This window comes from Ursus arctos, unplaced genomic scaffold (genome assembly GCF_023065955.2).
Source record: "Ursus arctos isolate Adak ecotype North America unplaced genomic scaffold, UrsArc2.0 scaffold_28, whole genome shotgun sequence".
In the NCBI taxonomy this organism is placed as follows: Eukaryota; Metazoa; Chordata; class Mammalia; order Carnivora; family Ursidae; genus Ursus; species Ursus arctos.
This window is the reverse complement of record NW_026622963.1, coordinates 23332197-23357879: the sequence shown is the minus strand read 5'-3', so window position 1 is coordinate 23357879 and position 25683 is coordinate 23332197. Positions and strand designations below refer to the sequence as shown.

The 25683-nt window shown below is 44.1% G+C and overlaps 1 protein-coding gene across 2 annotated transcripts; it reads left to right on the top strand.

Annotated features, from left to right (window-relative positions):
* Window positions 1-623: 623 nt before the first annotated feature.
* Window positions 624-13877, top strand: ARRDC4 (arrestin domain containing 4). Of its 2 annotated transcripts, XM_026510384.4 has the most exons (8): window positions 630-1085; window positions 5493-5559; window positions 5814-5961; window positions 7912-8014; window positions 9006-9262; window positions 9778-9940; window positions 10516-10670; window positions 11051-13877. In XM_026510384.4, exons 1-8 carry the CDS (start codon window positions 797-799, stop codon window positions 11105-11107), a joined length of 1239 nt encoding a protein of 412 aa, XP_026366169.1. In that variant the 5' UTR covers window positions 630-796; the 3' UTR covers window positions 11108-13877. The 2 variants fall into 2 exon arrangements, with proteins under 2 accessions (XP_057159722.1, XP_026366169.1); XM_057303739.1 differs by lacking the exon at window positions 9778-9940 and having other exon boundaries at window positions 624-1085.
* Window positions 13878-25683: the final 11806 nt, after the last annotated feature.

Sequence of the window (25683 nt, the reverse complement as noted above, 5' to 3'; positions counted from 1 at the left end):
CCCGGAGAGGCGGGGCTCAGAAACCTGGAGGTTAGTAGTTACCAAGTTATCCATTAAAGTTTCGAGGCAGCCGCCCCACCCACCCACCTAAAACTCACAGGAGAATTATTGCTGAGTTCCATTTTCCAGGGTATCTATTTCCCCACAGTCCTGCAGATTAAATCATAAACACAAGCCAGTTGCAGTCACAACGTCATATACCAATGCAAAAACCCAGCGACTTCTGCAAACAGTCCCCACGCTGCCAAAAACCCCGCCCCCGTTCGTAACCATGGGAACGGCGGACACTCTGCGAGCCGGAGATTCCCGGTTCCGCCCCCTCCCTAACAAATATTGTTTCCCACTATCTGTCCACATGGGCGCACCGCCTCACTATTGGTCAGTGTCCCAGGACTGTGCCTTTCCCCAGCCAATAAGCGGCCTGTGCACGTGTACGCCTGCGTATCCCAATTGGTCACCAGTGCCTGATCACGCACTGCCTACCTGCGCCATCCGGTGCGTGGGAGCGCCTATGAAATGACTCAGTAGCCATTTACAACCAATCGGCGCCAGGCGGTGCTCACAGCCAGCCTATGGGAGCGCGCCGGGGGTGGGCTGTCCCGGCCCCTGTCCAGTCCCACCTGGGTTTGTTAAAGCGATAGGCCCCACGGCGCGCCAGGGCTCCACCGGGCACCGCACAGCAGCCACGGCGGCCCTCGGCGTGCGGCGGGCGCCCGTGACAGCGGCGCCACTCTGCTCGCCACGCCGGCTCCGGGCAGCTGCCGACCTCCCTGGAGCGGCTCCATAGCCCGGCGGGATGGGCGGCGAGGCGGGGTCCGCGGCGGCGGTGGGCTCCGAGGGCCGCGTGAAGAGCCTGGGTCTGGTGTTCGAGGATGAGCGCAAGGGCTGCTACTCGAGCGGCGAGACGGTGGCGGGACACGTGCTGCTGGAGGCGGCCGAGCCGGTGGCCCTGCGCGCGCTGCGCCTGGAGGCCCACGGCCGAGCCACTGCCGCCTGGGGCCCGAGCCCTGGCGCTGCGGCCCCGGCCGCCGCCTCGGAGGTGGAGTACCTGAACGTGCGCCTGAGCCTGCGCGAGCCCCCGGCCGGTGAGCGAGGGCCACGGCCCCGGAGTCCCCGCCGGGCCACGGGACGCTCCGCAGAGGGGCTGGCAGGAACCGGGAGGGAGCGCGCCGGCGGATGCCCACCAGCTAGGGGGGCGGGGGCGGGATCCGGGGCTGGGGTCCGCCCACGGGGTGGTCCGAGTCTCAGTTTGGCCGCCGGTGACGGGTGGGTAACAATGCCTGTGCCCCCCTCGCTGCAAAGCACCGGGGCGATCGCGCGAGGTGAGTGCGCACGTCTACCTGGCGCCTCGCCTCTGGCTCGCTTGGGCCTGCCCAGCGCCCGGCGTCCCAGGACCTTCCAGGACTGCAGCGGGAGTGAACCGTTGCCATGGGAACCTGTGATGAGCAGTCAGAAATCTAAGATCTGGGGATCTAGGTCCTGTCCCTTCTGGCCTGAGGGATGGTGAGCAGAATAAGTCCATGGGGTTCCATGCTGTGGTGCCTAGTGTTTTATGGGCCTCCCCTTCTTCCCATCCTAGAGGTAGACACACTCGTTTTTGGTTCACGATGAATTAGCAAAACCTCAATCCTGGGAAGAGGGAAGTAGTTCGTGAGCGGTAGGAGTTCAAAGGAAGTGTTTCTTGACTTGCCCATCATACTTGGGTTCCTCCTTCTGGGAGCAGAGGAACTTAAGAGTTCTGCCTCAGCCCTCTATTCTTTTGTCTTTTATTCGTTGCTTCTTTTTGTTTACTTGCAACATCCCCCTCCCTCTCCAGTAGGCCTTTGGAGACAGTGGGATCTGGGCGTTGTAAGTTTCTGGAGGAACCCACTTCTTGTCCACTCTTGTGAAGGCAGTTAATAGTGTGGGTTTTTCCAAGTGCTTATGTGGGAACCCAAGACGTAGCTGTTTCATCTGTATGTATATTGTGTGTATAAATATAAAATTTTATATAATTATCTATAGTAAATATGCAAAAAGTGATTTTCTTAATCATGAAAACACTAGAAACAGTGAGCCTTGCTCTTCGTGAAGCTGGTGGAAGCTACTTTAAACTGTTTTACTTTTCTGCCTCATCAGCTTCAGCTTTTATATGTAAAAGGAGATAATGGTATAAACTTCCCTCCCTTGAAGAGTTAAAGGCAATATATCAATGTCTTAACGTTTTCTGTGTCTTATACAAAATAAATAGTATGTGCAATTTTTCCTTTTCCTCCTTTAGAAAAGTAGTCTGTTCACAGTTAAATCCTCAAGGTACGTGAGAATCCAGTGATCCCAAGTATAGTAGTGAGGAAAAAACGTTTGGAACCAAAGCCTACTTTTTGGATTCACAAGTACAGTGTGTTGGGTGACCCTTTCCTCCCTATGGTTTCCAAGATCAGCCCACACATGCCTCCCCCAATTATTAGGGACTACACAGATTTTCAAGATGGCTGACTGGAGTCAAGGGTCATGGAAGAGAGAAGTAAAGTGGTTTTTGTCAGGACTTTGGACTCTCAATATCTCTGTGCCCATAACTACTGAGTAAAGAGAAGTGAGATTAATAGCAGTTGGACCTGGGATTAGCAATAAAAAATTGCTTTGGTAAAATCTGGTCTGACAAATACTGTTTTGAATTATAGGTTAGATCTTGCTTTTTTCATTCTGGTGGAATACAATATCTAAGCCTAGACAACCTGAAAATGTTTAGCTTATTTTTCTTTCTTTCTTTCTTATTATGTTATGTTAGTCACCATACAGTACTTCATTAGTTTTTGATGTAGTGTTCCATGATTCATTGTTTGCTTGTTTTTAAAGGATATCATTACCAAATATTGGCAAAAATTATGTTTTATTTAAAAATCATAGTTTGTTTTAGATGGTCTCATTGAGCGAAACAAAACAAAACACTCTTAACATCTGTAGCTTAGAAGAAGTTAGCAAATTTGCATAGTTGTAGATTCTCAGGGTCATTTATTTGCAAAACCTAGCTGAATTTCAATCACCAGAAGAGATTTTAAAGTCTAGATTTCTGGGAAATGTGTCTATGAGATCTATTTTCAGGAAATCGACCCAGGTAATTGTTTGGCACTGTTAATCTAATCTCCTTGCTATCATTGTGGTTGCTTTTTTTTTTTTAATTATTGAGGAATTACGGTAGAAAGACAAGACAGAACAGAGTTGGTTTCACTTGGTCACCTACCAGCAATATATGACCTTGTGGGAGTCCCTCAACCTTCCTGAGCCCAAGTCCTTGACTCTGTAATGATGTTCAAAGCTCCCACAGCTCCCGAGTGCCCTGAATGAGGGGCTTGGGCTGTAAGACCATTGGTGAATGGAACACCTCTCTGCGATATTGTAGTCCTCAGTGTATAAGGCAGAAGTACTGAGCCATGAGAACAGAAGCAGAAATGGGCGCATGATTCAGCTTGTGAAACTTTTACATAAAAAAATAATAATAAGAGAAAGGAAGAAAACTAAGATGTGATTCTAAATGCTATAACCTATGTTTATCAACTTTCTCCAGTTGTGTCCCTATTTTGTATGGAGGTGATGGAAAGTCTTGTTTTAAATGTTCTAGTTCCTGTGTTAATTTGTATTCTCTATGATGAGAGAACTTTATCTCTTTCAGTATTCCGAGTGTGATATGCCCACTGTGCCCGGCCTCACGCTGTTCCCTTCCTGTGAACCCCCTCTACACATCTCCATGCCAGCCCTCACGTCCAGAGCAGGCTCCTGCACTCTCTGCTCGTTACTTGTGTGTGTCTGTAGCCTCCTCTCCTCCCATGGTGTGTCTGAGGATTGACGTTACTCATCTTTGTATCCACGGTGCCTGATGTCTAAGCACCGTAAGGTTTGGACTCCTATGAAATCCACACTTTTAAACATTATGAAGTTCACGGATTGTCATGTTCAGTAGTCTAAGGATTACAACTGAGAACTTTAGTCCAGCTCTCTCAGGAGCACTGGGATTGCCTTGAGCCTTGAACTTGATAGCCCTGCTGTAGCAGTGCTGAGTCTTAACAGGGAGGGCAGCTCTGGGCACACCTGAGCCCTGGGAGCTGCCTCCATCGCAGTGGTCGAACATGGCCTCCTGTCCCTGTCACTTGTTCACTTCGCCTCCAAGTCACCCATGTGTGTTGTATTTCTATTTGAATGATCTTCAGTGGCAAATACCTTACTTTTATTCCTTCCAATATATTACGCACTGAAAATTGGGAGTAGATTCAGAAGACTAAATGCACCAATAATGCATCCCTGTTTTCTGCAAGTGCAAGGTTGAAATGTTAATTGTTCCTAATAAGTGAAAAAATTATGTTTTTTATATATATAAATATATATTTTATATATATTATCCATTATTATTAGCCTTTTAAATGTCTCCCTCTCTCTCCCTCTCTCTCTTTTTAAATGAATGGCTACAGTAGAAATCTCTGTTTTTAGTATCAGCTGACCAGGCAAATCTCAAAGAAAGTTCTCATCTGTGCTGCACTTTCTTCACCTGAATCATGCCACCCTTGATGAGGGGGTTTAGTGCTAAACTTGAATCAATGAGCATAAAGTGAAGGGGAAGTTTCTAAGTATCTCTGCAGAGCTGCCTAGCCACACGACAGCCCTGGAGTTGGCTTTGGAGCTGAATGATGCCGGTCGTGTGTTCACTGGGGGCTCCAGCAGCACCCCTGGCCTCTCAGGGTCCATCCGCACCCTGCATCTCGGCCTTCCGACAAGCAGGGCTGAGCCTCTGTGTGAGATGAAGTGGAGCTGGCTGACCCAGAGCCCAGAGCGGGAGGGAGGAGTCATGGCCATGCTTGGCCGACCCCGCAACCACCAATTAACTAACCACCTATTAATTGGTAGAGCTTCAGCGTAAATGCATGACCCTTACCGCATAAGTTGTCCTGTTGGTTTGGCTGTTTGGTATTATACTCAATCTGCACAATATTCCAAGGAAATTTTTCACTTCCTTTTTCCTTTTTTGCCCAAGGAATACGGAATCTGATTTTTATGGTATACCCAAAATACATAGGTGTATTTTTTGCTAAATCAGTTTTAAATCCAATTTAATATTGGCATCTCATAGTACTCCAAGAGTAGACTGTAATGTTAGTGTAATAGCATTGGTGTGTATTTGTAATATAACGTCGGGACGCCTGTGCCGGTTCCAGTGGGGCAGACAAATATGTGTGTGCATATGTATGTACCTGAGGACTCTGGGCTCCGATACTTCATGGTAATTGCTTGTGTGGTTGGTCTCTTTAAAGATGGAAACTCTGTATAGGTATGGTTCGAAATGGATGAAACTTGGTAGACACTGCTTCAAATTCTCATTCTCTAAACCTTAGAGATTAATGTCCTTTTTGGAGTACCCTGGATGCTACAGCCAGGGAAACCTCCTTGTCAAAAAACTACGATTTAGGTTGGGAAAATTCTTGATCTAATACAAACCTTAGTTAACATGTATTTTCTTTTTTTAGGTGAAGGCATCCTCTTATTACAGCCTGGAAAACATGAATTTCCATTTAGCTTTCAGCTTCCATCTGAGTAAGTGAAACGGTATTACTTTTGTGGTTTTCTTTCTCTGCAGTATGCCCTTCTCGATGTGAGGGTACCAGGTGTCTTCTAACACTCGGTTATGCCTGTTGATCTAGAAGAGCCCCTCCGTAGACTTACCCTGTTCACATTCTTTTTTTTTTTTTAATTTTTTTTAACCCAAACCATCACTTCAAGGGTGTTTACCCCAGCTGTGTTTTCACTGAAAGATAAACTTCTCAGTTAACCTCTTTGGTTCATTCCAGACCTTTAGTAACCTCCTTCACCGGGAAATACGGAAGTATTCAGTACTGTGTGAGGGCAGTTTTGGAACGACCCAAGGTGCCTGACCAGAGTGTGAAGCGGGAGCTCCAGGTTATTAGTCACATCGATGTCAACACCCCAGCATTATTAGTAAGTGCTTCCCCCTCCTCTTCCTCCTCCCCTCCCCTCCTCCTTGCTTCCGTAGTGCCGGGTACACAGAGCCCGTGCCGTGCGCACCTGTCCTGTCCCTTTGCCATACAATCCTGTAACCCGTGCGCCTTCCCTAGCAATGTGTGATTCTAGGTTGGGCAAATGACAGATTGTGTGTGTTAATACTATTGATTATGTCTCCGTTGTTCAGGGCTGCTTTTGCCAAAAAGTGATACAGGCTTGAGATGCATTAATAAGGCTTAATAATAATAATGCGCACACAGAGAGCGGTTACTTTTTCCAGCGCGGCCACGTTCACGGGGCTGTGGTGTTCTAAACTCTTCAATAATAGCAGGTTGAGGCACAGTAATTACGGAAGAGTATTAATCACGCTCAGCCTGTTATTGAGGCTGAGGCCATTATGCTACGTATCCTTCCATTTTGCATGTCATTTTCTAACATTAAGTAAGTGCGCGCAGCTGCTGTGGAGAGCCTTTCTCTTATCATTTCCTTATGACAGATTTGGCCACATTAAAGCATTGAACTTCTAATAATCACCAGAAATACTGTAGGCTGATAAGAAAGATTAGGCTATAAGTAACAACAGAATAGGCAAGATGGGAGCTAATGAGTGAGATTCTTTTATCTAAACCCATATTATCAAAATAATATAAAATTATACCTTGTACGTTCATGATAGCTATGAGGACCTAATGGTTCTTCATTTAAATATGAATGAATGATTTTTTTTACTTCATAGAAAATACTGGGATAATTTGAACTTGCCATCATGATACAGACGTTCCAAAGACGTATGTTTAGTACTGGGGGTTTCTTTTTCTGGCCAATGTTTTGAAAGATAAGGGGAAAAAAACAGGAGTTAAAAGGTGTTTCACCGTATTTTCATTCGAAAATGGAATGGACTTCACTCGAATGTTCACTTTCAGAGGGTGACAATAGAACAGTTAGGCCCTGGCGGCATGGCCCCTTGTGGCCAAAATCCCAGAAGGGCCAGCACCCAGCCGACCAGGCTGAAAGCTGAGGTTCCAGCTGGAAGTTACCATCCACTTAACACCTTGGGGTTTTTTGTTTGTTTATTTTGTTTTTGCAAATTGACCATACTGTCTTGTACTGTCAAAAACTACTTAGAATTGGGAAGTTGGCTATTCCTAAACTCTTTATGGGACCATTGTGGCAAATGATATAAAGAGATGTTCTTATTTTGCCAAAAAGGGAAACTATTAATCCTTTAACACTCTTTTTATAAGTAAAAAAATATTGCGGCTTTGGGTGTGACGATGAGCTTTTGGTTTGTGCGTCTTTTAAACTGAGCATTTTTAAATCTGTGTCCTTTCTCTTGACGCCGTAGAAGAGAAGGTGGGTGGTCTGTTCGATAACCTTGCGGGTCCATTATATTGGGTGTGTTGTGCTACCATCGCACAGAACCCAAAACCAGGCTCAAGGGCACTTGAAATTTCCGCCTAATCGTGCGTTTTTGAATTCAGGAAACAAGGCTGTTTGCCGCTTCTACATTTTAGATGCCCAAACAAATACAACTGACTATTGATTTTTATACCGTTTCTTCTTTTACCTAATTTCTTTTTAAAAGAAAAAAAATCTCTGTCATGTTAATAGTTACTACTATAATTTTTTATTATTACCTTAAGGGAAGTTATATAATTTCCCAGAACTCTAATAATTGTAGGATAAAATAGGATGGTGTCAACCTAATTTGAGTCTGACAGTTCATTTTAGTTTTCCTAAAAAGAGAATGATTTTTTTTTCAATGCTTTGTTTCAGCAAGCATTTTGTCTAATATGTCACATGAGGAGAAAAAGTTTTCTGGAAGACATTTCTTCACAACTGTTTAATAGAGAATGACATAATTTTAAGTTCTGTGAGTTTTCTCCTGGTTTAATTAAAGTCCTGTTGTTATTTGAAATTTTCAAGACCCCTGTATTGAAAACTCAAGAGAAAATGGTTGGCTGCTGGTTTTTCACGTCTGGTCCTGTGTCACTGAGTGCCAAAATTGAAAGAAAAGGATACTGTAACGGTAAGCAAAATGTTCGACAGTCCAAAAGGGGGAGTCACGCATTTTATTAGCTACTTTTAAGTGATTTTAAATAGTGTGTTTTGTAATTCATGAGGCATACATGCTGTTTTAAAACATGGATAATATGGCTTTCTGTTTTTCATATAAATAATGGACATGTAAGTATTTTTGAGTGGATGAGTAGATTCCAGTAAAACTCCTGGAGTTTTCTTTCACTTTAGTAACAAAGACTAAAACTGGGAGAGTGGGCAAATGCCAGCGTTTTACTTGACCTTGCCGAAGAAGGTGGGGAGCAGCGTTGCTCAGAGAGCGCTGTTGTAGCACGAAACCCCTGTCGGGCGTTCTGACCCTGTGCCGGGCACACGTACGCAAACGGGGCGAGAGCGTAGAACAGCCTGAACGGTCAGATAGACTCTGCAGCAGCCGTGTGTGAAGGATCTGATTCCGCCCGGCGGGTCCGGCCCCCGCGCCAGGGCTCCGGCCCACTGGACAGGAATGTGGTACAGATGGCAGAGGAGTGCGCACGTGATGCGGACGGGAAAGTCGCCTGCTCCGGCCGTTGTTTCACTCATGCCTTCACATCAGTTCCCTAAAAGCAACGTCCTTGTTCTCCTGTTGGGCCGATTTTAATTTGGTGGCACTCATGAGCGTGTTAGTGGTCTTCTGTACTTAACATAGCACTGGGTCATTTATTCATATGTCTTATCTTAATTTGTATAGATACTTGTCATTTACATATCTTTAGAATTGGCAAGTTAATATTGCTGCTTTAGAAAAGCAAACAGCGCAATAAGTAGAAGCCAGGATCTCCCAGGACCTGCAGCGAATTCTCAGATCTCGGACGCAGATTCAGGATGCAAGTTTCCCATCAAAGTTCTCCATTTGTTTAAGTCACGTGGCCACTTTTGCTCTAATGGGTGAACGGCTGTCTTCCACCGGGGCGAGAACTTTCTGAAAAGTCTCTGAAGGTGTTTTTTGGTTCTCTTTTTAGGAGAAGCCATTCCAATCTATGCAGAGATAGAGAATTGTTCCTCTCGGCTGGTTGTTCCCAAAGCTGCTATTTTCCAAACCCAGACGTATTTGGCAAGTGGGAGAACAAAGACCGTCCGGCACATGGTTGCCAACGTGCGAGGAAACCACATTGCTTCTGGGGGCACCGACACGTGGAATGGGAAGACTCTCAAAATCCCACCTGTTACTCCGTCCATCCTGGATTGCTGCATTATCAGAGTGGACTATTCCTTAGCTGTAAGCAGAGATCTTCTTAAAATGAAAAATATGTATAATGGAGCAGCAGCTGTGCCATGTTGCCACGAATATGTACATTTAACACCTGGGACAATATTCTTGTATGTCAGCCTTAGAGCAGACCGTGGCTTGATGGGGATTGGCCTTTGTTCTCAATCAAAAACTGTCCCCCTGAGCAATTTAATTAAATAACGTGCAATTAAGTCGTGTTCGTTCTACTGACAACATAGACTTCGTTTTTTATAATTATTACGTAAGCCGTGCTCACTTACAGTGAAGTGGGTTAAGGCTACACTTCCCCGTCACGGAGCGAATTCACCGTATTTCCGGGGCCCTTCCTTTGGTTTGTTCCTCATCTGATTTGGTCGGGATCATTTACAGTTCTGTTGGGGACGTGATGGCAGGCAAGAAAGGTCCTTGTTTCTGTGACAAAATAAATTGGAGGTTTAACTTCTATTTTTGCCTTTCTCCCTCCCTCTCTCTTTTCTTTTTCTTGGCTTTTTTGGACATATTAGGTGTATATTCACATTCCTGGTGCTAAAAAATTGATGCTGGAGCTGCCGTTGGTGATCGGCACAGTTCCGTACCACGGTTTCGGCAGCAGAAACTCCAGCGTCGCCAGCCGGTTCAGCATGGACATGAGCTGGCTGGCGCTGACCCTGCCCGAGCAGCCCGAAGGTACGAGGCTCGGACGTTCTTTCCGCACGAGCGTTTCCCCCGGGGGTTACCCGGGGACCGGCTGAGGCGGCAGGTGCTCAGATGACGACGGCTCCTACCGCCACAGCTACGCTGACTCTTCTGAGTACCCGAAATTATAAAACCACCTTCCTGGAAGGGACTCTGAGAGCCGAGCTTACCCGGGGCCCCGAGCTGCTGATGGCAGAGCCAGAATAAAGTCTCATCTCTCGATTCCCATTTATTAACAGGGAGACAGTGAACAGGGGTCCGAATCAGGATACAGCGCTCTGTATCTTCCGTAGTCCCATTTCAGTGATTTTTTTTTTACCTGCACTATATAACATACGCTTCTCCAAAGAGTAGCATATACAATAAATGTGAGTAGTGATTTCACAAGAGCAGAATCCTTTAAATACGTTCTGTCGTGATGGGCCCAAAAACTTGCTCATTAGAGGGGGGGAAAAACATCGTTTTCAAATTGAGCTCAATTTCTTGTTTTGGTAAAGAGTTCAGAAGAGATTGATGTAATGAGTTTTTGCACGGACTTCTGAGACCCAACTGTGTTCTTGTCGCAGCGCCACCAAATTACGCAGACGTGGTGTCAGAGGAGGAATTCTCTCGACACGTGCCTCCTTACCCGCAGCCCCCTAACTGTGAGGGGGAAGCATGCTGTCCCATGTTCGCCTGCATACAGGAATTCCGGTTTCAGCCTCCGCCTCTTTATTCAGAGGTAAGCAAAACAAAAGCAAATGAGACTTTTAGTTGGCCGTCTGGAAACAATCCTTTGTAAGTATCTGTTGCTGATTCCTAATTAGTAAGGGATACATATTTTAAAAACTTTTCTGGTGATGATAGACCGGTACTGATCCGATTACCTGCTTTTGTAATATTTTCCCTTGTAAACGATGGCATGCCCGTAGAGTACTGTGGATCGCCTTTAAATTGTTTTCTGTGGCCGTGGAGTACAGAGCACTTAAGTGACCCACTGGGACTTCTTATTAATAGGCTCATAGCAACTTGGCTTCTAACCACCGTATAATTAGAAATAGATACGAAGATTATTTACAGGGTGCTGGAAGAGTAATCCTGGTCTACCCTCTTTTTTTGCAGGTTGACCCGCATCCTCCTGATGTAGAAGAGACCCAGCCTGTTTCCTTCATTCTCTGAACAGATTTCAGAAATCACTGTGTTCATCGTCAGATCAAAATATCAGTTCCCTCCCCCCCTGCCTTTTTGGAAAAGAGGGAGAGAAGAGGCGTGTAAGAACATAAATGAACATCCAGATCGAAGGTGATAGAAATTAAAGACTAGGTGAACTTCCCAGTGGGCCAGCAGGGTCATTGCACGAGTTTACGATATGGTCGTGAGTCCCCTTTAAGTAATACAGTGAAGACGACATGAAAAGTCGCATGAGAAGAACGTCCTGGAAGTCCTGATGGTGACAGAGAAAGTGAAGGGTGCCTGCGCTTGACCCAAGAGAACAGACTCTGTGTGGAGAGTGGAAACACTGTGCGACTGTCACTTTAGAAAGGTTTCTCCCGGTGGAACAGAAGTGGCCCTGAGCTTTAAGGAAATACAGACTCATTGGGAGCCTTGATTTTGCAGAAGGTAGCAGCACAGAGCCGTGCACGGATAGGAAAAAGGCCCACTCTAAATACGAAGTGTGACCCTGACACGCGAGGGGCTTCATGGTTTCTTACTGTGTCCCATAGGACTAAAGTCCTCAGAGGAACCTTTTGATGAGGCCCTAATGAAGTAATACAGTTTCTGGGCTCTCCAGTATTATGAAACCAAGAAAAGAGTTCCTTGCAAGGCATGTCAGTTCGGAGGGGAAAGATGAATTTCAGTATGAGAACACGTTTTGTTGAAGGCCATACTTTTTTCCCCCTTTAAATGCTTTGTTAGGATATGTGTTTGATTTCCCCCGTGGCTTATTTACCTAGGATCACAGTAGAAAAAGAAAGGGAAAAAAAAAATAATAATAAGGTTGCATTCTCAGGCTGCCTTGATAACTACACACAAAAAAATGCAAAAACAAACAAGAAAACCAAAACAAAAGCCTTTCTTAACCTACCTCTAGTGGGGTTATCAGAATCCTTTGAACACTCCAGGCCTGATGAGCCCCGTGTGGAGTTTCTGCTAATTGGCAGTCGCGGTCTGCCCTGACCTATCACTAAATCTGCAGGTGGGCCGAGGGAAACATCTATAAGGCTAGTGTTAGATGAAAGTTTAACATATGTCTACCAAAGGGTATTTCAAAATAAATGCAAAATCAGAAGAGGGTACAAATAAGCCATGGTTTTTAAGAAGGACGTACTGAACTCCTGCCAAGAGACTGAAGTCTACCGACGACAGTCATTGTGCTGTCCGTGCGCGTTGTTCCTCCAGTCCAGTTGTTTCGTAATTCTATTCAAACTGTGATTTTTTTCTTTATTGTTTTGGTGCAATATTTTATTATCATTTAACCTCAGGATATTCCGACCAACAAGATTGTGTTGCTGCTAGAAGTCTGAGCAGTGTTTTTACTGTCCCCTTCTCCCCCTTCTGTTCGTGGTCATGTGGTCACTTGCTTTTCCTTTCATCTGTTGGTTTCCTGAGCCGAGAGCATTCCCGGACCCTAAGTGGAAGGGAGGTAAGGATTCCCACGATAGAGATTTTGGACCAGCCGAGTACTTTGGTTTTCTCCATTTCCTATGGGTTCGACCTAGAAACCCTGGTGCTTCCCATGCAGAATGCCATACTTTGTTCACCAGAGCGAGTAATTTTTCTTTTAATCGGTGTATTCAGTCACAAGTATCAAAGTTCTTCTATGGTTAAGTTTTGTATTTAGAAGTTAGTTGGCCATCTGATCAGGGATTTTTTTTACATGCATTAAGTAAATGTATACTTCTCCCCCTTCTGGACATACCTCTCTTTGTAATCACGTAAGCATCTGACGCAATTTTTTTCATTGTAAGCCACTATTTAAAATCACAGTGCAAAACTGTCACACCAATAATTGTGGGACTGCAGCTGCCACAGAACTTTATTCCTTGCTTTGGTTTTTAGTGTTGGTTGTTCTTTGTTTTTCGTTTTGGGTTTTTTTGCTTTGTTTTTGTGTATTTTTAAACAGGTCTGTGTATTTAAGTGTTATCTCAACAGTTTTGTTTTTCCTCTAAAAAAAAAAGATGCTCTTCAACTGTTTCTTGACTTCTGAGTTGATGTTTATACACCCTGTCGAGACACGGTCCGTCTCCATGACACCAAATAAAGCGAAAGAAGCAAAGCAAAGCGGTTTGAAGGAAGAAAGTTTAGTTGTTTGGTCCCATGTAAAAAGCCAGGTAGTTGGCTTCCAGCTACTCAGTGGAATCCTTCACTAGGATTGTTTTATCACCGGTGAGAGACATCATGAAATGTGCTCACAAAATTAAAGCAAAGCTGATGTTGTAGCACTTAAAAGAACAGCTAAGAGGTATGATTTGCCTTATCGAATTGGTGTCAGTATATCTGACCTTAAGCAGTAGGTTGAAACTGCATACCTTTTTATAATCAAGAAATTATTCTATGAATGTAGAAAATTCTACATTGCAACAGAATTCTTGGGAATGAAGATAAAAATGTAGCTGCTATCTGCTTGTTATTCTGTTGTTTAGTTTGCAAAGAAAACTGTGGCCTTAGAATTTTCTTTTTGATGCACAAATGTCGAAATGGAAAACGTGCATCTTTCGGCACACAAAATCCTTCCATGGGCAGAACTTTAATTTTTATGTTTTTGTTTTGCACAATAAGAAACTCAATAGGCAGGGGTTTTGTTTTTGATAAGTTAACTATGAAAGCTTTTTTATTTTTATTAAAAATGTAACAGTTTAACCCACAGGAAAAAAAAAATAAAGATTGTATTTTGTACTCTGGTTTGAACCCCATGGGTTCCTTTTGTTAATAAAATGATGACACTAAAGCTGTGAGGTGCTCGTTCTGTGTTTGCTTTGTGTTTGTAAGACTGTGACTTAAATGGTTACAGACTTAGGGGAAATCAGGACCACAAGACAAAATGTTAATTGCTGTTGAATTAAGATCCATTTGTTGCAGGTGCATACTATCGCGGGGTCAGATAGTCCGGGGGGGTACAGTGGGCTCGGTTTCCCCAAGGAAATCCGTTTTTAGCAGTCCACGAAGAAAAGCGGTACCATGAGCAAGCCTAAGCTGTCTTGGTTGTTGAGAGAGTGTTACCTTCATTTATTCCCAAATGACAATGGCTACTTTTTAAAGCTTCCGGAGTATTTGTGTTTTATGGGTCTTGTGTTTCCCCGGGGTTAATTTAGTGGCTCTGATGAGCTGCCGGGGGACGCGTACTGGAAGACACTGACCCAAGTCAGCCCCCCCTTTCAAATGGATAAAAGCCATATACTTTGTTCAAGGACTGTGTCCTGCTATATCATCTCAAGAAAACTGCCCAGACCCTCTGTCCTGGGAAATTCTCAAATTTAGCTAAGTGGCAGAGCCCTGCTAAATTATTCTCCAAGTGTTTATAAAATGGGAGATGGTGTTAAATATATAGATTGTTTGTGGACCCACACTGGCTGTCGACGTAAATGGAGACATTTGTCTCATGCAATAAATATTGAGCCACAATTGATCAGTTTGCCATTAAAGTTTCTGTAGTTCCTATTGTAAAGTGGTGAGTTCTAAAATTTAGAAGTAGGCAGGACGTGAAAGAATCTAGGACAAAGCCCGCCTATTACAAATGAGGATACCAAAACCCAGAGATGTAACCTGAAAATCTGACCTACATTCTCCGTAAGATCTCTGCTCACTCTAAAATTTCCTGATTCTACTCTTGTAATAGAAGCCACAGAAACAGTGCTCGCTTTAAGCTACCCAGTGTAAGACTTGCAGAACCGGATACTAAGCATATGCTAAGTCAAGAATCTTCTGGGTTTCTGTCTAAAAGCCCTGCCTCCTGAAAGGATACCAGTCTTGGACTAAATTGCTTCCTTAAGTATGTTTAATTAGTAGCTGGAATCTTTTCTTCAGCACAGGGATTTGTTTCTAACTTTGTGTTTTGAAATAATTACAGGCCCACAAGCTGCAATCATAGTACAGAGAGATCCTGTGTCTCCATCACCCAGTGTCCCCCAAAGGTAACCTCTTACATAACTATACTACATGACCCAAAAGCAGGACACTGACATTGACACACTACCTACAATTAACTAGAATTCAGGACTCGCTTGGATTTGGCCAGTTTTTGAATGCAGTCATCGTTCTTGCATATGTTTTTGTGGATGATTCGGTGACATTTTATCCTTTCTAGGTTCATACTTTCACCACCACAATCAAGATTAAAAAAACTCCCATCGCCACAAAGAAACTCTCCAGCTGCCCCTGTGCAGAGATCCCCTCCCCCTCCCTAATCCCTGATTCATCTCTTATCTATAATTTTGTCATTTTGAGAATGCTAGAACTGTACCTTTTCCATTGGCATTTTCACTCAGGCTGTCACCTTTAAGATCCATGCAAGTTGTATCAATAGTTTGTGCCTTTATGTTTCAGCTGAGACATTTTGAAAGAAACAAATTGGCTGTTACTGGCTTTGAAATTTCATTTTGCAATTTGCAAAGAAAATGTGTAACGTGCACATGATACCTTTGTAAATATTTTGGTTTTGATTTTGAGAACTACGTTTTATGGACAAAAATACATAAATGCAGGTTTACACAAATTTTTAGGGGTTCATTCTTAGCTTGCCAAGGAATTGAAGTTTTTTACCTTTATTTTTTTTTTTAAGATTTTATTTATTTGTCTAAGAGAGAGAGAGAGACAAAGAAAGAGAGCACAAGCAGGGGGAAGGAGAAGCAGGCTCCCTGCTGAGCAGGGAGCCCTATGCGGGACTCAGTCCCAGGACCTGGGATCATGACCTGAGCCCAAGGCAGATGCTTAACTGACTGAGCCACCCAGGCGTCTGGATTATTTTACCTTTAGATAGAAAACTATTACATTATACTTGAGCCAATATACCCATGATGAAAGTATAAGCCAAGGAGAAACTCTCTTGGGCTATTTATCCTTTCAGCAGCTGATAAATTTTAATATAAATTTTGCAGGAAAGAAATTACATTTGCCCTGCATGTTTTTTTTTTTTTTTAATTAAATCTTGTGGGTTTTTTTTTTTCTTTTTTCCTGTCTCTGCTTTAATTCCCTTCTTTCTAATCCCGCTTCTTAATATCTGAGGTGAAAAGCCCCCTTGGAAGCTGAGAAAAAACTAACTGTAAAATGCATACTTCTTCTTACTGAAACAATATTATAAAACATGGACTTACTTGCCAAGACAATTAGATTTTTCTAGACCGGAGAACTCTTCTAGAAGCCATTACACACTAACCTAAGGAGCTTTTCCTGAGAAGAAGACATGAATCTGTCAGTGAGGGAAGGAAGCAACAAAACAAATACATAGGGAAACGGGTGAAGGCAGATAAAAAGTGACCCATGCCAATCTCCAGAACGTCACCAGAACTGAATTCACGTGGAGCTGTTGCTGTGCTCACAGAGGGGAGATTTCATCCCTGCTCACATTTTCAAAAAACCAACGTGTCTTACGTGGACAGGAGGAGACATGCTTTAGGCAGCATCTGCCAGTGAAAACAGGTAAACCTGTAGGCACGTCCTTCAATGGGCTCCTGCCTCCACAGGAATTTGCTGGAAGAGAAGCCACTTTCTGCCAACTTCTTCTGCCAACGGTCTTCCCCCAAATAGTACAACAGTACAACACTAGTAGAGGTCTCAGGGAAATAATTATTTTTATTATCTTGATTATATAGATATTTTTAGACCACATACAAGAGCGGGGGTGGGGGGTGGGGCAGAGGGAGAGGGAGAGAGAGAATCTCAAGCAGACTCCCCACTGAGTGCGGAGCCCAACGCAGGGCTGGATCCCAGGACCCTGAGATCATGATCTGAGCCCAAATCAAGAGTCGGATGCTTAACTGACTGAACCACCCAGGTGCCCCTTTATACATTTTTATATATTGATTACATTAGCTCATATTATTGTATTTTATTTATTTTATTTTTTAATAATTATTAAATGAGTAAACTGAAGGCAGTAGGTGCCAGGAATTTTTTCTTATATAAAAGTAGTTCCTGCATGCTGCCACGGTCATTACAGTCATTCCCCTGCTCTGCCCCAGCCCCATGTCTATTTAATGACAGAAGGACATAATGTCTTCCAAACCAAAGTAACAGTAATGCCACTCACACATGTACTATTTACTGTGTTCTTCACATACACAAATTCACTTTAACGTGAAGATGTCAGGTTTTGGAGTTTGTTTTGTTTTGTTTTGGTTTTGGTTTTTTTGTTTTTTTGTCTTTTAATCTAAGATGCCAACATCCATCCGAGAGCTATAGGATAGCTTATTTGTATTTGCTATCACTGCAGATACTCAGACTTGCCTGGACTGGTTTACTGAGTTCATTCAAGTAAAGTATAAAGGTTTATGGTCCGTAGTTAATTAGCTGCCTTTGAAATACGGCGAGCAGGCGCATGCGCACAGACGGATATACGGAGACTGTTTCTGGACGGGGGGCTTTACCCCACCGGCCAGACAGCCCATGAAAACTTGCATCGTTGATACTCTTGGGGACACAAGAGAGGGCACACTGTCATCCAAGTCACCCCAGTACTAGAGGAACACAAAGGATCAGCCTTCGTTTTGGGAGCTGATATACCGACGGGCAGTAAATAAGAGTGAAAGAGGCTTTCAACAAAACAGTTCCGTATTTCATGCACGCCCTGAGTCACTGCAGTCCAGGAACTTAAGAGCGAAACCCTCATGTTGAGCCACAAGAGTTCCTGGCATAATTAAGAAAGCTCCACATGTCCATATAAGCCCATACAAGAATGTATGCTGAATATTTGCTATCTGCCAGCGTCCCTGCAAATCAGGCTTAATAGCTCCAAGAGAACTAAGATTATGGAAAAACAGCTTAATCACCTTAGCACACTATAATGTTTTTGTCCTGCCTACCTCAAACCAGGGTTAAGATGTCTGTGTATCCGTATTCACGGGAGGAATAGAAAATTAAGCAAGTCTCTAGTTTTCATTATCTTCCTTGGGAGAGGCTAACGTCAAAACTTCCTTGTAAACCTCTTAAGAGAACCCACTTCCACGGAGGTGGATTTAAAAGCAAATCCCAGTGTTTGTTATTTCATCCTTAATTCAACATCTGGCTCTTCTAGGTAAACACAGAATGCTGGGTGCCGGGGAAAACTGTAGCAACGAATACCTGCCTTTATCTTAACCTGACATTACAAAAAACCTCGGTAACCATGTGAGTAGATAACTTATCTTAAACACGCAGGGCCAGCTGCAGACGCCAACACCTGTTCCTCTAAAAGAGAAGTGGGATCAATCACACGAAAGTGGTGTTTTTAAGAAAATGAATTGCAGGGACGCCTGGGTGGCTCAGTCGGTTAAGTGTCTGCCTTCGGCTCAGGTCATGATCCCAGGGAGCCTGCTTCTCCCTCTGCCTGCTGCTGCCCCAGCTTCTGCTCTCTCTCTCTCACACACACAAATAAATAAATAGCACATTTTTTTAAGAAAGAAAGAAAATGAATTGCATTGTACTTGAAGCCGTCTTAAAGCAACCAGCCCCAGAACCGTCCTCTGACCAACGAAACAAGAATCAAGCCCACTGCCCATGGGAGGTGTTTTAAGCAGTGTCCACATTGAACCAGGGGCTTTCTGATTGTCTCACAGTTGCTTCTGATCACAATACAGACGTCTCACAAGGAAGAGCTGAGTTGCGGGGAGCCCGACAACCTGCACGTTAACCTTCTTCTTTCTCCAGCCCGGCTGTAGATACCAGGTCTTTGACCCTTTTAGAAGAAGCCTGACTGGTTCCAAGATAAAGTCCCCCAGCTGGCTCCAAGATTTAAGCTGCTACAAGCTGGACTATGGCTCGTTGTTCATGTCTCGTCTGAGCCAGGCACCTGTTCGCCTGCCTTGCTCAGCCATCGCTTCTCACCGGCTGTGTGACGCACACATAAGACTGGCCGGAGGCTAGGACAGAACCCTTCCCCAGACAGCTGCCTTCCTAGCTGAGGCCTAGAACCTCAACTCCTACACCAGGATCCCCCAGGAAGACGAAGGTGCGAGAAATTCTCTAAACTGAAAAATAAATCAGCAGTGGCTCCTTGGCAAAAATGAGAGTTCCTATATATCAGATAAATTCACTAAGAGGAAATCGTCGGCACCATAAGAGATTCTTCACTCTAGGCAACAAACTGAGGGTTGCCAGAGGGGACGTGGGTGGGGGAATGGGCGATGGGCATTAAGGAGGGCACTTGAGATAATGAGCCCTGGGTGTCATATACAACTGATGAATCACTAAATTCCACCTCTGAAACTAATAATACACTATGTTAATTAACTGAATTTAAATTTAAAAAAATAATTAGAAAAATAAGTGCTGAAAAAAAAAAGAGAAAATTGTCTGCGTTGGTGTTTGTTTTGTGCTTTGTGAGAATTTTTTTTTTTTTTGTACCTGATTTTTGTGAAGGAAGTTTCTATGTTAAGACCCAGATAATCCCAAAGCTGGAGAGTCACCTCCTACCTAGTCAGGGTCTTAATGCCCTGCTCAGTGATGAACTGCCCTCATTCAGGGGACCCTAATTGTCCTGTTTGCCCAGCATGTTCCCCATGCCCTGGGACCCCGTCCCAGACAGACTGGCACAGTTGGTCACCCTACCTTTGACCGCCCCCGCCCCCCCTACCCCCGCCATCAGGAGCAAGCCTGCTCCATTCCTCACACCCCAAACACATTAGCTGCAGGCCTTTGCTGAGTCACTGTCTCTTGCGTCTGAAGCTTCAGCACCAAAATCCTCCCGCTGTCACCCAGAAGCCCCCGTGAGAAGTGTTCCCCTGAAATGAACAAAGACGCATGTGTGGGGCCTGGAATGCTCAGGCCGCTTTGGCCACTGGGATTTGGACCCTCATGGAGGCCGGCCCTACAGGTGGTCCAGTCTCCACCTCCCCGCATCCCAGTGGCCTCTCCTTCCTCATTCTGCCATGCAGAGTCAGCCTGCCTGCAGCCAGCCCATGGTGCTCCCGGGCCCAGAGACGGGTTCTGGGTCACAGGTCACATCTCTGCGCACAATTTCCTCCCAGACTTTGACCTCTGTGCACACATGCATATAGTCTGAGGCCCCAGGGGTGCCCTGTCCGTCTGCTGTCTTCCTCTGCCATCTCTCTGTCTCTGTCTCTCTTGACTTCAAAGGAATGAGGACCTGATTTCCCAAGAGCAGCAGGGTCTCTGTCTTCCTCTTGCAGCTGCCTCAGCAATGACCTGGGTCCAGCTTGAGCCTGGCCCCTCTCACTGTGTAATTACCATGCGAGGTAAGTCCCGGGACCAGACGGTATGCGCAGGCACACCAGGAACAACCACACAGCACGACGACACAACTGCTCAAAGGACGTCTGGAGCTCCTCTCTTGAAATTCCCCTCAGAGCCTGTGGCACAGTCTTCTTCATATCTTCACTGGTGGAAAGTCTTTGTCCTTTGAGTTTGGCCTCGATGCTTTGAGAGCATCCAAAAGCCATGGAGAGACAAGCTGGAGAGCAAAACTGAATGCCAGTGGTGGCACTGAGCAAAGCAACCGAAGCTGAGGTGAGGGACAGCACTGAGCAGGATGTCCTTGTGGGGTTGGACCGGCTGGCTCTGAAACAAATTTTCAAATAGCTGACATGTAATACTTTATTCATACCTCACCTCACCTGGGTGTTTCCAGGTGCCATCAGTCTGTGGAGGTAAATTGGGTCCCACTAAAAATAATAACCCCACTCTGTGTCATTCACTCTGACCGCAACTTGCTCTTCAAAAACCTCAGCTTCTTGCCAAGTTCCTCTTCTACTCCCAAGAACTTTATAGAAGGCTCCATGAGTAAGCCCATCCCCACTAGCCCCTGACATCATCTCTAATGCCCTAAAGGCTTCACAGACCCACATGAGGTTGATTTTTACCAAGTGGAGAATGTTTCCTATTATTTTGTATTTTTTTTTTTTAGAAGTCCCCCCCCCAAACATGGCTTGGGCTCCAACCTATTTGCCAAATTTTTAGTGAAACTACTGTTTTTGTTTGTTATTTGCAGATTTCCTGCTCCCTAAGACCCAGATGAGCAACCTTGGGACTGTGTTGCTGGCAAAGTCTGGAGACCCACACTCCTCAGAATCTTCACTCCCTTCTGAGGTCTAAAGCTCTGAGATGGGACCAGACCTGCCTTCCCCAGCAGCCTCTTACCTTGGGATGAGTCTTTCCCGCCCCAGAGTTCCCCAACTGTTTCCCGCGTATCTGCATCCATCAGAGAGCTCTAGCTCAGAGTCGAGCTGAGGCCCCTCCATTTGCACTGAGATGGGCAGAGTCACAGGGAAGCAGGGCGTGCCAGCTCCCAGAGAGGGCACCTGCCCTAGACAACCAGTGACTCCTTTGAATGAGACTGAGCAGAGGAGTCTATGCCAGGTGTCCGTGAACCCCTAGACCCCATAAGTAGACAAGGAAGAGAGGACTGATACATCTTTCATGGGAGGAAGTGCTTCGGAGCTCATGGGTCACTACCTGGTGAGGGCAGGTCCAGGGGTTCAAGGAAAGCATGGGATCACAAAGGAACAGGGCACCGACGTGCCCACTGGCTTCCTTTGTACTTTATCTCGGTTCTCACGGCCCATTTTGCAGTGGTCGGTGCTCAGTCGGGAAGCAACCAGTCCCCAGCTTGGACAGAGCCATGTTAAGAGTGTGACACGCATAATCAATCTGGCTGGCGTAGCTTTTTCCTGTCTCCTTTTCACCTACATGGCTGGGGTTGAGGGGCTCCATCTGACACATGAGCTTCTCCTATAAAAGACCTCCATTTGTGCTCAGCACAGACTCAGAAGCCCAGGGAATTTTTATATTTATTACAGAGAGAGACAAGCATCCATTCTGCCTGTTTCCATTAACACAGACTGGCAATTAATGTGTTTGGTTCAAAAGCCTTCAAACATTTGTACATCCATTTGCACGTTTAAATGGCTCTGTAGAACAGTCAAGCAGGTGGTTAACTATATGTATATTAAATTCATAGAGAAACTGGTAATTTTCAATTATAATTGTCAGTTCACAGTTTACATGATAAGAATTTTTTGAATAGACCCATTAGCTGATTTAGTTAGCCAGGGTTTTTATAAATCATGGTTTATTTGCTTATCCTACTTATAAAGGAGGAATTTTCAGTGTTCTCACATGAATCAATAAATATTTACTTTGGTCTTTATTCTGCCCAAATGCCAAGTTTGACAATGGATGAAATATCATTGGGTTTTCTTAAACAGCTGTTTGAATGCGGTTGCTTTATTAGTTGTTTTGTTTAGTATTATTACTCAGATAATGGTTTAAAAGTTTTATTCATTTGCTATTAATTTGTTTTTTATAAATAAAGTCAAAACAGGGCTGAATCGCAGTTCCTTGTCATTTTACAACATATTGTACTTTCCTGGTAATATGTTTTGACAATAGAAACTTGCAAGCCAATGAAAAGCTGTCCCATTTTTCTAAATGATATCCTTTAAAGCAAAACTCTGAAATATATAGCACTGACTTGTGCATAATAAAATTTGATGATTTTGTCACCACGGATAATATTTCTCTTTCCTAGGCAACGGAAATAATTTAAAAGCCTCTCATTTCGCTTTTACAGCACAAAAGGCAACGTCAGATACCAGCTCGCTGTGGAGAAGTGGTTTGCCTTTCACAACAACATTTGTCATTCCCTCAAGTCTGTTCCTGGACGTCTCCTTCAAAAACTTGATCAGGCAGGAGCTTCTCGGCCCCAAAGGCATGGAAGGAGGCCCGTGGACGATTTTCTAGTGAACCCCAATGACTCCTAATTTGCCATATCTGCAGTGGTGTGCAACTACCGTCCTTGGCATCCTTCTTGCTGAGGTCATTAGTTCTCCCCTGCCCCAGCCGTCTGGGCATGAACTCCTCAAGCAACGTAAGAAACCTTCCCAGGAGTCCAACCAGGTATTTTTTTTTTTTTTTTGCACTAAACGGAGGGCTATATGACCGGACATGGCCAGTCTCAATGATGTTGACTGAAACCTTCAAGATGGACAGTCAGAGGCAAGACTCAGAAAAGAGTCTGAGTTACTCAGTGAAGGATGGACAGATTCCCTGATGAAAGAAAACGTGGAAAAGACGTATTTTATCTCAGATCCTTGAAAAACATTACAAACCATTTTAATAATATTAAACCTATAATAAGCTGTCATGTATTTTCAAACAAACATAAACTTGTTATTCTCTTTCAAAAGGAATCAAATGGCTCTCTCCTGCTGGCCCCTGGATAAGGCATTCCTCGTGGGCAACACGAAGCTTGACTCTGACTTGGGGTCATTTGCCTACTCCATTTGCAAAGGTGAAGTGATCAAAAGGGATTCTCTCTTCACTTGCGTCCACTGAGGTTATCAGGTAGGACATTGTAGGGAAAAGTGTGAGGCTCTTCTCAAAATACATGTTTTCAGGTAATTGAAAAACATTTCCTGGAAAGAGAAATAAGAGCTTGCTCTTCAACAGAGGAAAACAGATCCAGTCAGAGAATTGTCTAAGAGAGAGGCAACGCCAAACAGAATCAGAGACTGGGCTTTCACTCCTGGATCCCCAAATACACAACCTGAGGCAAGCCGCTCAACTTCTCTGGGCCTCAGTCTCCTTATCTGAATAATGGAAATAATAATACAATTCGAGTGGTTGTTGAGAGAAATATTGGGGGAACAATCGCAAAGCGTAGATCCCATAAAATATGGAGCCATAATGATGTTCAATAAACCTTAGATGAATCTAGAACAGTTACGTCAGTCATTTGCTTCAATGATGAGATGTGTTAAATTTGATTCCAGGGAGACTGAACATCCAGATCCTTCTTCTCTTCCCTGAACCGCCCCTACTATCCAATAATCCCAAGGCAAATCCTCTGTTCTTCTCCCGTAGCAGTTCTGGAGGGTCCAGTGTAGCCACCACGTAGGATCCTGGTGGCCAACTTCCACTAAGCACTACCACTCAGGAGAGACCTGGGATCTGGGGGAAGGACCTTGGGGAGAGCTGTTTTTCGTATTTCTATAAATGACTTCAGCACTCAGCATTGAAGGTCAAGGCATTATCAGAAGGTGATATGCTATCAGTATTGAGTAGAAAATGAGAAAAAACAAAAGTACAACGGTTGCCTTACATGAAGCAGTATATCTGTAGGAAAGATTGAAGCTTTTTAAATATGTTCTTAACAATGGACCTAGATTTTTAAGATCACTTCAGGTATGATTCTGTGTAGGTTAAAAAGCCCCCACACCATTCTTTTTGAGCTTATCGCTGGAAACTTCAGGAAAATGGGCATAGGTCAATCCTTTGGGTAGGTTGGTCCTTGGCAAACCTGAATTTCCATTTGGTAATTCACTGTGTCAATCGTAAAAATTTTACATTATTTTTCATTTTTAAAACTATAAAGTATTTTCAGTCTCGAAAATAAGAAGAAAGTATAAACACACCTAATCACCACCCAGTTTTTCACCACCCACATTTCTCTATCTACTTTAGATGTTTCTACATATAGAAACCTAAAATATTAGGGGTGCCTGGGTGGCTCAGTCATTACGCATCTGCCTCCGGCTCACGGCGTGATCCCAGGGTCCTGGGATCGAGCCCCGCATCGGGCTCCCTGCTCTGCTGAGAGCCTGCTTTTTCCTCTCCCACTCCCCCTGCTTGTGTTCCCTCTCTCGCTGGCTGTCTCTATCTCTGTCGAATAAATAAATAAAATCTTTAAAAAAGAAATCTAACATATTAGATAAAGTCAAAGATGTTATTGCAAGTTTTTGATGGCTTCCCCTCTCACTCCTTCCAACAGAAGACAATAGTACCAACGTGTGTGACTTATCTCGTTCATGTTTTCATAATCTTTGTCTCCCCCTCAGAAACAATATAGGGTGTGTGTGTGTGTGTGCGTGTGTGTGTGTTGAGGCAACACATTAATGTGGTCGCACTATTCTATACTTCTTTATCTTCTTTATCGTTCTTTGCTGTTTTCAGGATTTATCCGTGTTAACACACGTAGAGCAGGCTCCCTGCATTTCATTTTAGGAATGAGCACGTGTTTGTACTTTATTGTAGGAATACATCATGATCTATCTGAAATATACAACTCTCGAGACTCCTTGTTTCCTATATCCTCACCAATACTTAATACTTGTCCGGTTTTCTTTTTATAAAGTGATTCCCCATTATTTTAGTGTTCATTTCCATAGCTACCAGGAGGTCCAACAACTTTTCCTATGTATCCACCATTTGGGCTTTATCTTCTGTGAAATCTCTTATTCCACCTCTTTGCCCATTTTTTAAACTGTCTTTTTTCTTCTTGGTTTGACAAAAATCCAACTTTAAAAATTTGGGTAGAAATTAGAGGCAAAGAACAGAGATCAGGACATCTAGCTAGTCATTTCATGAGCAAATACCAACCCATTCTTTGAGCAACCCATTTGCAATGATCTCATTTTAGCCTAAAGACAGTTCTGCAAAGTGATTATCATTATTATCTTTTCATACAAGAGGAACCTAAGGTTCAGAGAACTTAGGAAATTTTGTAAGGTTCTCAAAGCTAGTTCCATGTAAAGCCCTGGTTTCATGATCTGCACAGCCTTTACTCTTTACAACTCACTACACCCCTTCCCAAGGGCTCACGGGTC

What these genes read in the sequence shown, in the direction of transcription:
- ARRDC4 (XM_026510384.4), top strand. Translation starts at nt 797, where the DNA reads ATGGGCGGCGAGGCGGGGTCCGCGGCGGCGGTGGGCTCCGAGGGCCGC. An exon ending in GAGTGGACTATTCCTTAGCT is followed by an intron (nt 9,263 to 9,777) that starts GTAAGCAGAGAT and finishes TGGACATATTAG; the next exon opens with GTGTATATTCACATTCCTGG. An exon ending in CTCCGCCTCTTTATTCAGAG is followed by an intron (nt 10,671 to 11,050) that starts GTAAGCAAAACA and finishes CTTTTTTTGCAG; the next exon opens with GTTGACCCGCATCCTCCTGA.